The sequence below is a fragment of the Callorhinus ursinus genome, unplaced genomic scaffold, assembly GCF_003265705.2.
Source record: "Callorhinus ursinus isolate GAN/ISIS: 27379988/994484 unplaced genomic scaffold, GSC_fseal_2.0 scaffold37, whole genome shotgun sequence".
Lineage (NCBI taxonomy): Eukaryota > Metazoa > Chordata > Mammalia > Carnivora > Otariidae > Callorhinus > Callorhinus ursinus.
This window is the reverse complement of record NW_027397099.1, coordinates 473,241-486,689: the sequence shown is the minus strand read 5'-3', so window position 1 is coordinate 486,689 and position 13,449 is coordinate 473,241. Positions and strand designations below refer to the sequence as shown.

The following is a 13,449-nucleotide window of genomic DNA, read 5'->3' as shown; positions in this document are numbered from 1 at the left end:
TAACTCTTGTATCAAATTCAAACCATGTCAAACACTCAGTTCAAGACAGAAAATGGTATTTACTTTTCAAGAAAGCAAACTAGAGAATTTAAGCAAATAGTCTCGCTCTGGCTTCAAGAGGTATCAGAGATCTTCTACAATCAAGATGAATGCAACTCTTTCAACTTAACCTTGAGCTATTTTTTTTTTTTAAGATTTTATTTATTTATTTGACAGAGAGAGCGAAAGAGCACAGCAGAAGGAGGGGAAGAAGCAGACCCCTTTCCGAGCAGGGAGCCTGATGCGGGACTCGATCCCAGGACCCTGGGATCATGACCTGAGCCGAAGGCAGATGCTTAACCATCTGAGCCACCCAGGCGCCCTATTTTTTTTTTTTTTTGAGATGCCCAAAAAGAGGGTCATGAATTTATTTCCAGGAAAAGGCTTTTGTTTTGTTTTTGAGCAAAACAGAGTTAAGTTTCAAAAGTGAAAGGAGGAATAGCTGCTTGAAAACTCTCAGTATTTGTAATTCAACCACTGAGAAAACCCCGTATAAGAACAGAGAACTAGCAGCAGATGCCTGGGGTTTTAAACCTTAGTGAAGTGCAAGTATTCTTACAGCTCTTACACTGGGCAATCAATAGTTTACAAATCTGAAGAAAAACCAGGAGCATATTTTGAATTGGAGCCCCAGTGAGAAAATAAATGTGTATTTAGCTTTAATCACTTGAGATTTTACTGAAACACAGAGAGGTAGTACCTATTTGTATTTTAGTTTACCATCAATTAGGATAGGGTGTAGTGTCTGAATGAAAAGTTTATGCTTTCCTTCAACCATTCTATTGGCTAGAAGCTTAATACAATGGAAGGAAAATTTCTATGATTAACAGCAAAAAACACCATAAGTCATCAACATGTCCATGAATGGGAGTAAAGTCTGAAGTGGCTGGGGAGCAGATTCATAAGGTGCCATTGGAAAAGTGCTGCCGTCAAGAGTGACGTGATTTTTGACATGAAGCAGGAGGAAAGCCACCAGTATTTGGCTCAACAACAGAGAGTAAATACAAGTTTGGTTTGCAGTTTGCAGGTATTCTTCTGATGCTATTTTTCTCCCTGCAAGTAGGATTGCAGGAGAGAGGACTGGAAGGAGATGTAGAATAAAATATTTTGTTGGCAACTATGTTCTTCCTGATATTTAATTTCCCTGACTCCAGTATAATCTCCCTCTAGGGAGGGATTAATTCCCATTTTTACTTGAAATCATTTACAAAGCCACAACACCCCAAAAGGTTACAAGAGGACCACCATTACATAAACATTTTAAGAAAGCCAGTTATACACACATATATACATCTATATCTATATATATCTTTTATAAGCCAGTAAAGAGGGAAATTATTCTGATGAATCTGCATAGACTCTGAGCTAAATTTCCATATGGCAATCAAACTGGTATATACAGTTAACCATATAGCTGAAGGGAGTACGAGGTGCAGAATATTAAAGCTGAAGCCAATGTTTTCAAAGATATGCTATTCTATTCTGGAGCCCCAAAGTAAATATGAAGGGTCACTGTTTTAAAAGAATAAAACATATCAGATCAAGTACTAGAAGGTCTGAGGAAGAAAACATGTTCTACAAGGTCCCATAATGATGTAAGTGAGGAACAACAGCCGAGGGCTTATCTGGTTGGGATAGTGTCCTCCTTAAGAGCTAAGAACGTTGTCCTGAATTAAGTCATTAGTAGGGTAGTTTGAGGACAGATCTACGTGTTGTAAGATCTAGAATTATTAACTTTGAGGTAGAACAACAGCAACTGTTCTTTGTGATTTTTATACTTTGGTATGCAGAAATCTCTGGCCTTTTGGAATTTTTTTTTTTTTAAAGATTTCATTTATTTATTTGAGAGAGGGAGACAGAGGTAGTGAGAGAGAGCATGAGTGAGGAGGAGAGGGAGAAGCAGGCTCCCCTCTGAGCAGGGAGACTGACGTGGGGATCGATCCCAGGACCCCGGGATCATGATCTGCGCTGACAGCAGCTGCTTAACCAAGTAAGTCACCCAGGTGCCTCCTTTTGGAATTTCTATCTCTGATTCCCAAAAATAAAATAAAATAAAAATTTCAAAACCACAATTTTCACTAGTATTTTTTGTTGTTCACATTGAACCAAGATAATTGAAAATTTTCCCCAATTAACATCCGTACGATGCTATACATTATCATTATTTTTGTTTTTATACTCAACATTTATCTATAACAACATACACAATCCTGTCACAAATCTTTTTAATGCTAACTCCTATTATTTGAAGCATATGCCCCTGCGGTTCCATTGAACCAACTGCGTAACTCAGAAACATTTATAGGCCTCCTGGGGAGACCATTCTGATAAGCTTCAGACATCAGCAGATTGCAAAAAGTATGAGCGCAGCACTGATGACAGAAGAAGCAGTTGTATCCTCTGTTTGGGGGCCAACAGAGCCTGATTTCCAATGTGTCTGAATCAACAGCATCCTATGATAAATGTAGGTGAATATTAACAAAAAAGGAGGCTGGTTACACTCTCCGCTGCCTCAGCCTCTCTCTCAGCCAATACAGATGTGAATTCCAAGAAAAGTAAAGTAACTGAGTCAGTCATTCCTCCCTTAATGACTGGTCTGGTGAACAGATGTAATTTTCTCTTCTAAGCCATTAAATACTCACAAAATTCTTTCACAACCTACCTCTGATATGGTAGATTTGCAAACCTCTCTGGCCACAGATTCAAATTTGGGGTCTGTAGTTAGATTCAGCTTGTAATTCCACAACAACTATGTACAAGAGAAAAATACAAAAACTCCAGTTAGAATATGAAATTTTTCATTGATGGTTACTGTAAGTGATAAAAGTCCATTACAAAGAGTCAGATAAAACATATTCAGGTAATAAAAAGAAAAGTAAGATAAAAATGTCATTGTGTTTACAGATAAAAGGAAAAAAAATGAACAGACAAAATAAAACACTACCATTCAGGCATACTTTTTTCTTTTTACACTTAAGGAAAACTTTTTTTTTTTTAACTCAAGAAAAAAATTACAATTAAAATCCCTGGTAAGGTTTTCAGAGAAAACATTAATAAGGTTGTACAAGCTAAATTCTATTAAATCAAAAAGTTTAACCCAGTAGCTCAGATTTGGTGGGTTTAGTTGCAGATTTCACAACCCACAGTGCTGCCACACATCGGTTTTATGAAGGAGAGATGCCGAGTGCCTAGTTTGCAGGCGTATCTATCTTCACTCCTTTAAAATCCTTCTTTGCCTTGACACATACACCATAAGGTCTACTTTACACAATTGTTTTTAACATGTTTTAAACTCCAAACTACCTAAAGCCATTACTATTTATGGATGAGCGCTGAACATTACCATACCTTCTGCAGCTTTTTACTTAACAATTTTCAGTGTATGATTCAATTTCTGAAAAGTAGCACAAACGAGGCCTTATACTCAGCTCAGATGGAGAGACAGAGCAGGGACTTTGTATGATGCTGAACATGAAGAGACTGGGGGAGGGAGACACAGTTCACAAGCCTTTCTCTCTGCTATACTCCAAGACAAACAATACAATCACTCACTCACTGATTCACTGAAACATCTGCTTAGCACTTATGATATACCACACACAGTATGAACTCAAGGTCTTCATAGACTATTAGAGGAAACAGAAAAACATGTTTGAATATGTACTGTACTAGGAACTGGGGGATAAAACAAAAGGAGAAAGACAGACTATACTATCCAGTGGTGGCTCTGGGCAATGGCAAGTAGTGTGAGTATTTGGTTAACGGCAATAGAAGGTACCCCCGGACTGTGTTGGGGGGTTTGCTCAAGTAAAGTGTAACACAGAAAGTGCTATCTAAGATGAAACCTGAAAGATTAGCAGTTAGCCACAGTAAAGGGGTAGGGAGAGGACTATTTTAGGTAAATGAAACAGCTTGTGTGGAAGCTCACCGAAAGGGAAACGGCATGTTAGAGGAACTGAAAGTCCAATGGAAAACTGACTCTGAAAACCCTTGTAAACTATGTCTGAACTTCAACCTGAGAGTAATGGGGAGTCACTGAAGGGAAAATAAGGGAGTGACATGACCAGATCTGCTTTTTAGACGTAGAACAGAGGCTTATATAATGTGTTTTAGGAACAACACAGAAATAAGCACTTAATTCTGTATAGGAGGAAGATTTTGCGAATAAATAAAATTTTGTGAAGGATGAGTTGTATTTCTTCTCCTTCTCCCTTAAAAATAAAAGCCAGCAAAAAGCTCTAATCCCTCAAGTATGATTAATAAGTGAGTTTTTAGAAAAAAGGAGTAGAATCTGTCCACCATCTATAACAAAAGCTCTACAAGGATGGACTTCTGCCTTGTTCAGTACAGTGTATGCCCAGTGCCTATAAGAGTGAGTGATGGAACACATAGGTATCAACAAATATTTGTTAAGTAGATGAACAAAAAAACAAACTTATACCACGATGAGTGACAAGTTCAACTAATAGGACATATGAGGCCAAACTGAGAATGGGGGTATAGGAGACGCTTAGTTCTAACTGAAGGAATCTTGGGTCTCCTGGTTCCTCACAAGCAAAGATGAATCCAGTGACTCAAAAGACAAGGTTAGAATTTAGACAAACACATTTTACAATTATCTATGAATTAAGTAGTACTACTTGGTCATTACATTTTATATTTTATTTTTTAAAAGATTTTATTTATTTGAGAGAGAGAGTGCATGGGGGGGGATGGAGGGCAGAGGAAGAGGGAGAAGCAGACTCCCTGCTGCGCAGGGAGCCCAACACAGGGTGGGCTCAATCCCAGGACCTTGGGATCATGACCTGAGCCTAAGGCAGCCGCTTAACCAACTGAGACACCCAGGTGCCCCTAAATTTTATATTTTAAAATTAAAGCAACATTCTCCTTCTAAAATTAAGAACATTCTAATTCTGTGTGTACAAGACTAAAATATTTCCTCCTTACTGGGTGACGGTAGCTGACTCAGTGCCATTTCTTTCAAAGAAAGAAAGAGAGAGAAAGAGAGAAACAAGAAAGGACAAAAAAATTGTCCTTAAGTGAAAAAATAAAAAAGTATGCCTGAATGGTAGTGTTTTATTTTGTCTGGTAGCTCAAGAACTTAGAGTAAATAGCAACAAATGACAGAAAAATTATAATATACAAATCAGAGAGTGCTTCCCTAATTTATCTAACACAAACTCAGATATCCTGTGATGGGCTAGAAACTGATTTTCTGTCAAAGCCATTTAGATAATCACTTAGAGCTTCTGAAATGTCTTTAACTTTTAATTTAGAACATCTTTTTTTTTTTTTGAGAAAAAATTCATATCCTATAAAAGTCACCTTTTTAAAGTATCTAATTCAGTGGTTTTCAGTATATTCACACGGTTGTGCAAACCATAACCACTGTCTAATCTGAGGACATGCTCATCGCCCCAAACAGAAACCCCACAGCCATTGCATCACTCCTCATCCTTCCTCCACCCATCCTTTGGCAACCATTAATCTACTTCCTGGTCTTTTATTTTTATTTTTTTATAATTTCTTTAAAGATTTTATTTATTTATTTGAGTGAGAGAGAATGAGAGATAGAGAGCACGAGAGGGAAGAGGGTCAGAGGGAGAAGCAGACTCCCTGCTGAGCAGGGAGCCCGATGTAGGACTCGATCCCGGGACTCCAGGATCATGACCTGAGCCGAAGGCAGTCGCTTAACCAAGTGAGCCACCCAGGCGCCCTGGTCTTTTATTTTTAATATGACCTAGTTATGCATTATTATTCTTTCAGGAATAGAATTAAAAAGGGAATTCAGCATAGGTTGCCACCAGTACCTTTTCCTCTAGAAAACATAAACATGCATTACACCTGATTTTTGAGAGTTGATTACTTGTATTGTATCTGATACTTGTCCCCTCCTGAGTGGTTAGAATCAACTAAGAAAAATACTGCAATGTGACACTAAGTGCTGTCACAGTTAGCAGGATGTAGTCCAGCTTCAATTTTCTTAAACATAAGATGTTCACTTATGAATCCATCCACCTACCCATCTCCCTCTCCTAGACACATAGTGAGTAACTACTATAACTTGGAATCAATCCTGCTAGATGACAAAATGAAGGGTGAAGAAAAAAAAAAAAAGCCACTGTCTCAGCATTCAAGGAGCTCAACCACAGGAGCCAAAAGACGGAAAGAGTCAGACTGGGAAGCAAATAAGGAATGAAAATATAGTGTCATAAATGTGATACCAGATGCATACAGAAGATGTTATGGGAATACAAAGGAAGAACATAGCTTAGTGAATGTGGAGGAGGGATAGGTGGGGGTGGTAGTGGTCAAGTTATACTGGGCTCAATTCCCAGGAGTAAGAAGGATTTCTGTCAGGTGAACTGAGGGAGATTGCGGTTCTAGGAATACAAAGCTAAAAATGACAGAAAGAGTAATTATAACTTCTAGGGACACCCATAGCTCAGGATGGCTGGGTTGAGGTATGAAAGATGGGGCTGGGGGGTTGCAGGCAGGCATCAGATCACATTGGGTATCAGAGCTCACATTAAAGAATGTGTATTTTATCTTATAGCTAATGAACAATTTTAACCAGAGAACTCAAAAGGTCAACTTTGGTCACAGTGCAGAGAAGAGCTAGACTAGGGGAGGTTAGCAGACCAGTTAAAGGCACGGTGAGAGAAGATGGGATGTATTTGAAAAAATCAGGAGAGTGACAAGTTTTGGGCGTGGAGGGTGAAGGAAAAATCTTCCTTTATAGTCAAGCTCCTTGAAAGTCTCTATAGCTCATTTTATCCACTTACTCTTCCATTCATCTTTAAAAAAAATTTAAGATGTGTAAGACTGTTGAATCACAGACCTGTACCTCTGAAACAAATAATACATTATATGTTAAAAAAAAAAAAAAGAAGATAGCAGGAGGGGAAGAATGAAGTGGGGGAAATCGGAGGGGGAGACGAACCATGAAGAGACTATGGACTCTGAAAAACAAACTGGGGGTTCTAGAGGGGAGGCGGGTGGGGGATGGGTTGGCCTGGTGATGGGTATTAAGTAGGGCACGTTCTGCATGGAGCACTGGGTGTTACGTGCAAACAATGAATCATGGAACACTGCATCAAAAACTAATGATGTAGGTCCAGGTCGAAAATGGCGGCGGCGTCTGTGTCTCGGCTGTCTGGGCTGCTAGCTCGCATGTGGAAGGCTCTCACCTACTTCGTAGCGCTCCCTGCCGTGGGTGTGAGCATGCTGAATGTCTTTCTGAAGTCGCGTCACGGAGAGCACGAGAGACCCGAGTTCGTCGCCTACCCCCATCTCCGCATCAGGTCCAAGCCCTTTCCCTGGGGAGATGGTAATCATACTCTATTCCGTAACTCTCACGTGAATCCACTTCCAACCGGCTATGAAGATGAATAGAGAGAACCTGGACCACCACCCAGTGGGGACCACAGCACTGGTTTGGACCATGACTCTGCACACGGACCAGAAGTCTATGGGACCTTAAGCTCACCTTCCTTACTTGTATCAAATGATGACCAGTATACTGATCTTCCATCCCTTTTCTTATGGCAGGAGATGGCTTAAATAAATAACTTAGATTGGTCCATGAAAAAACAAAAAAAACAAAAAAAACAAAAAAAAAACTAATGATGTAATATATGGTGATTAACCTAACATAATAAAAAAAAGAAAAAAAAGATTTTATTTATTTGACAGAGAGAAAGACACAGCGAGAGTGGATACACAAGCAGGAGGAGTGGGAGAGGGAGAAGCAGGCTTCCCACGGAGCAGGAGCCCAATGCGGGGCTCAATTGCAGGACCCTGAGATCATGACCTAAGCTGAAGGCAGACGCTTAACTACTGAGCCACCCAGGCGACCCCCATCTTAAGATTTTTAAATCATAGCTGTTCAATCAAATAGTTCTATAAAGGTAGGTAAAAAATCAAAACAGTTCTCTGACAAGTCACTTTCTGAAGTCCTACCAACTCCCCCAGAGACAAATACTTTAAATTCCTTTAGCTTTTTCTTAGGGTAATTAACTCTACACTTTTTTTAAAGGATTTTATTTATTTGAGAGAGAGAGCGCATGCGCACACGCACGTGCGTGAGGAGAGAGGGAGATGCAGACTCCCCACTGAGCAGGGAGCCCGATGTGGGGCTCGATCCCAGGACCCTGGGATCATGACCTGAGCTGAAGGCAGATACTTAACGACTGAGCCACCCAGGCGCCCCTCACTCTATACTTTCATTAAATTACTTGCTGTTTCCTGACTTGTTAGTTTTTAGATATTCTGTAATATTCTATAATACCTTTATACTATAGAAGATAAGGAATGTACTTTTCTATGCTTCTTCCTGATCCCAATATAGTTAAATCAAAATGTTAGACAGAATTTACATTATTAATGATGTAAAAGAGTATACATCCTGAGACATAAATAATATTATTATTATATTTGTTTCTTTCCACTTTTAGTCTATCATATAGTTAATGGTCATTTATTTCATAGGCCTATTTTTCACTATACCCATTACTAATTAATCCCTAATCTCTTTATTGGAAAAGTAGAGTTCGGTTCTAGAAATGACTATCAGACAGAGTAGAAATGTGAAAAATCAGCGGCTGGAGTTTGGAGTTCTGTGGAAAGGATAAAGACAGGAACCACAACTTGTCACCAGGGCAGCAGTAACTGTTCTTCCTCAACAGAAGTCCTGGCAGTAGTCTACGTAGCCATCTGGAGGTACGTTCTCTCCAGGTGTAACAGCTCAGGTGTGAGAAGACAAGACCCACAATGGGCACTGGAAGGAGGAGCCTTGGCTTAGAAGACTCAAGCCTCATGGGAGCCACCATCTCCAGTAATAACCCTCTGGCCATAGCTTTCAGGGTCCCCGCAAGGGACATACTCAGGTATGAGTCGCCACATCAGGGAAGCCCAATATGGTACCCTTAGAGAGTAATTATAATTCAGGGAGTGTGATGCCTCCAGCTTTGTTTTTCTTTCTCAAGACTGTTCTGGCTATTTGGGGGTCTTTATGGTTCCATACAAATTTTAGGATCACTTGTTCTATTTCTGTGGTAAGTGCCATGAGAATTTTGATAGGGACTGCAATGAATCTGTATACTGCTTTGGGTAATGTGGACATTTTAACAATATTAATTCTTCCAATCCATAAGCATGGAGTATCTTTCCATTTATTTGTATCTTCGATTTCTTTTGTTAATGTGTTGTAGTTTCCACTACAGAGGATTTGGGTTCCTTAAATTTATCTTACCCATTTTTCTATTCCTTTGTCTTTTCTTTATTGCTTTGTATGAATTCTTAAAATATTTTGGACATATGGTCAGATATATGTATTAAAATGTTTTCTTCTCTATGGCTTGCCTTTTCACACTCAATATCATATTTAATAAAATAAAATTTAATGTAATTTTTAAAAAAATTTTATTTATTTGACAGAGAGAGACATGGCGAGCGAGGGAACACAAGCAGGGGGAGTGGGAGAGGGAGAAGCAGGCTTCCCGCGGAGCAGGGAGCCCGATGTGGGGCTCGATCCCAGGACCCTGGGATCATGACCTGAGCCAAAGGTAGATGCTCAACGACTGAGTCACCCAGGCGCCCCTAATGTAATGTAATTTATCAATCTTTTGCTTTATGCTTACTGCTTTTTGTTTCCCATTTATTCTCTGCTAATCTCATAGTCATGAAAGTATTCTTTTATGTTACCTTCTAGAAGTTTTGTTGTTTTAATTTTCACATCTGTAAGCATCTAGAATGGATTTTCTGTGAATTGTGTACAGCAGGGATAAAATTCTTTATTCAAGTGTCTCTCTCTCTCTCGATATAGACAGATACATAGACAGTTTCTGGAATTGTGTTCCACTGTTCTATTTGTTGACCCTTGTGCCTCTATCACACTGCCTTAATTACTGCTACTTTACATTATGTCTTCAACCAGGTGGTGAAATTTTTCTGTGTGGCTCTTTTCAAGACTGTTTTGGCTATTATTGGCCTTCTGTGTTTCCAAATAAATTTTGGAATCGGCCTGCCATTTTGATAACAACAAATAAAGGATGGTAAAGAATCTACAGATAATGAGAGTTTTAACATTTTTATAATACTGAGTCTTCCAACTCATGAGTATAGTGTGTGTGTGTATATATATATATCCCTTCATTTAAGTCTTCTAATTTCTCTGAAACACATTTTGTAGTTATCTGTGGAGAGGTCTTACACACTTTTGTTAGATTTGTTCCTAAGTATTTGATGTTTTATATGCTAAATAGTGTCACTTCAAAAAAACCCACATTTATTTATTTACTGGGCGGGGAGGGGCAGACAGAGTCTTAAGCAGACTCCACACTGAACTCACAGTTGGTTGCGAGGCTTCATCTCACAACACTGAGATCATGACCTGAACCGAAACCAAGAGTTGGATGCCTGACCAACTGCACAACACAGTCACCCCTAAATAGTGTCACTTTTAAATTTCACTTAAGAAATCTGCTGTTACTACTATATAAAAACATAATTAAGCTTTGTGTATTGATCTTATACCTAAGGTCATTATTAAATTCATCTATTCATAGTCTATCTGTAAGTTCTTTCAGGTTTTCTACTTACTCAATCATTTCATCTATAAATAATGAGTTTTATTTTCTCCTTTCCAACTGTTTTTAAGTAATCTCTACACCAACCTGGGGATCAAACTTACAACCCCAAGATCAAGAGTCCCACATTCTACCAACTGAACCAGCCAGGCGCCCTCCTTTCTAATTTTTACCTATTTTCTTTTTTCTTACCTTGCTACACTGGCTAGGATCTCTGTGACCATGAGCCAACTATGTCTTGTTGCCAGTCTTGGGTAGAAAGCTGTTAATATTTCATCATGTTTGCTGCAGGTCTTTTTTTCCTTTCAGTCTAGATGTAGCCCTTTACACTTCATTAGACGTTAGGATCTAAAACATATTTAGAATCCTTTCACTTCTTCATTGCTACTCACGTGTATCAGTCTTTCTGATTACAAAAGAAAATGTTACGCTATTCTTTATTCCACTTGTACCCCATTGCAAAGTGGTAATTTTTTATCATTTTATTTTCATTATGGTAAGTGTACTCTTTAATCCCCATCTCCTATTTCACCCATCCCTCCACCTACCTCCCCTCTCGTAACCATCAGTCTGTTTTCCATAGTTAAGAGTCTGTTTCTTAGGGGCGCCTGGGTGGCTCAGTTGGTTAAGCCTCTGCCTTTGGCTCAGGTCATGATCCCACGGTCCTGGGACTGAGCCCCACATCAGGCTACCTGTTCAGTGGGGAGTCTGCTTCTCCGTCTCCCACTCCCCTTGCTTGTGCTCTGTCAAATAAATAAATAAAATCTTAAAAAAAAAAAAGTCTGTTTCTTAGTTTCTTTTTTTCCTTTGCTCACTTTTGTTCAATTTCACATGAGTAAGATCATACAATATTTGTCTTTCTCTGACTTTTGTTTAGCATTATATTCTCTCTCTATATCTATATATGTGTATGTATATATAGATATTTATAATCACCTCTTCTTTTCCATTCATCTATGGATGGACACTTGGGCTCCTTCCATAGTTTAACTATTGTAAATAATGCTGCTATAAACATCAGGGTGCATATATCCCTTTGAATTAATATTTTTCTATTTTTTGGGTAAATACTGAGTAGTGTGATTACTGGATAATAGGGTAGTTCTATTTTTAATTTTTTGAGGAACCTTCATACTGTTTTTCACAGTGGCTGCTCCAGTGTGCATTCCCACCAACAGTGCATGAGGGTTCCTTTTTCTCCACATCCTCACCAACACTTGTTTCCTGTGTTTTTGATTTTAGCCATTTTGACAGGTGTGAAGTGATACTTCAGTGTAGTTTTGATTTGCATTTCCCTGATGATAAATGATGTTGAGCATCTTTACATGTGTCTGTTGGCCATCTGGATGTCTTCTTTGGAGAAATGCCTGTTCTTATCTTCAGCCCATTTTTAATTGGATTATTTATTTTGGGGGTATTGAACTGTAATACCTCTTTATATATTTTGGATACTAACCCTTTATTGGATATGTCCTTTTAGCTTTGTTGACTGCTTTCTTTGCTGTGCAGAAACATTTTATTTTGATGTACTCCCAATGGTTTATTTCCGCTGCTACTGGTCTTTTTATAACCACATATTATCAGGTTAATTAAATAAATTCTCTTGTAAGATGGATGTTGAAATTAGAAATCTGAACCTTCATTGGTTAACTGATAACATTATGGAATTATGAGATTTTCAGATATAACAGTATTATGGTTATTTTTTATAAAGCCTTATCTTTTAGAGGTATTTAACAAAATATTAACAAATGAAATGATGTCTGGGTTCTGCTTCAAAATGATACAAAAGGAGGGGAAGTAAGTAGGGATAGAGATGACACAAGATGCATCTGAATAAATAATTGAAGCTGGGTGGTGATTACATGAGGGTTGATTATATTATACTCCTGAGATAATAATTTATGTACTATAAAATTCACCCTTCTAAAGTATAATTTAGTGTATACTAGTATATTCAAATGTTGACAACCATTACCACTATCTAATTCTAGAACATTTTCATCTCAACAAGAAACTCCATGGAGTTAGAGTATAATGGTAAGCAAAATTAGTCAGAGAAACAAATACCATATGATCTCATTCATATATGGAATTTAAGAAACCAAATAAACAAGCAAAGAGAGAAAAAAAAAGAGAAAGAGACAAACCAAGAAACAGACTCTTAACTACAGAGAACAAATAGGTGATGGGAATTAAGGAGTGCACTAGTGATGAGCACTGAGTGATGTATGGAATTGTTGAATCACTATATTATATACATGAAACTAATAACACTGTAAGTTAAGGATACTGGAATTAAATAATAATAATGACAAATTTTAAAAAAATGCCATACCTAGTAGCAGTCACTTCCTATTCCCCACTTCCCCCAGCCCTTGGCAACCACGAATCTTTTTTTTTTTTTTAAGATTTTATTTATTTATTTGAGAGAGAGAGAATGAGAGATAGCACGAGAGGGAGGAGGGTCAGAGGGAGAAGCAGACTCCCTGCTGAGCAGGGAGCCTGATGTGGGACTCCAGGATCATGACCTGAGCCAAAGGCAGTCGCTTAACCGACTGAGCCACCCAGGCGCCCGGCAACCACGAATCTTCTGTGGATTTGCCTATTCAAGACATTTCATATAAACAAAATCATAAAATATGTAATCTTTTGTGTCCAGTTCCCAAGTTTCATCCTTATTGTGACATGTATCAGTACTTCGTTCCTTTTTCCTGCCAAATATTATTCTACTATATGGCTATATTGTGTCTCATTTATCCATTAATCAGTTGATGGACATTTGGGCTGTTTCCATTTGTTCACTGTTACAATTATTGCT

General features: G+C 38.4%; 1 protein-coding gene across 2 annotated transcripts in view; it reads right to left on the bottom strand.

The window, feature by feature from the left end:
- GLG1 (golgi glycoprotein 1) overlaps positions 1-13,449 on the bottom strand; it is a 155,239-nt gene that overhangs the window by 44,948 nt on the left and 96,842 nt on the right. For both annotated transcript variants that reach the window (XM_025888890.2, XM_025888889.2), the window contains exon 3: positions 2,702-2,788. In XM_025888890.2, coding sequence (XP_025744675.1) covers positions 2,702-2,788 — 87 coding nt within the window. The remainder of the gene's footprint in view (positions 1-2,701; positions 2,789-13,449) is intronic.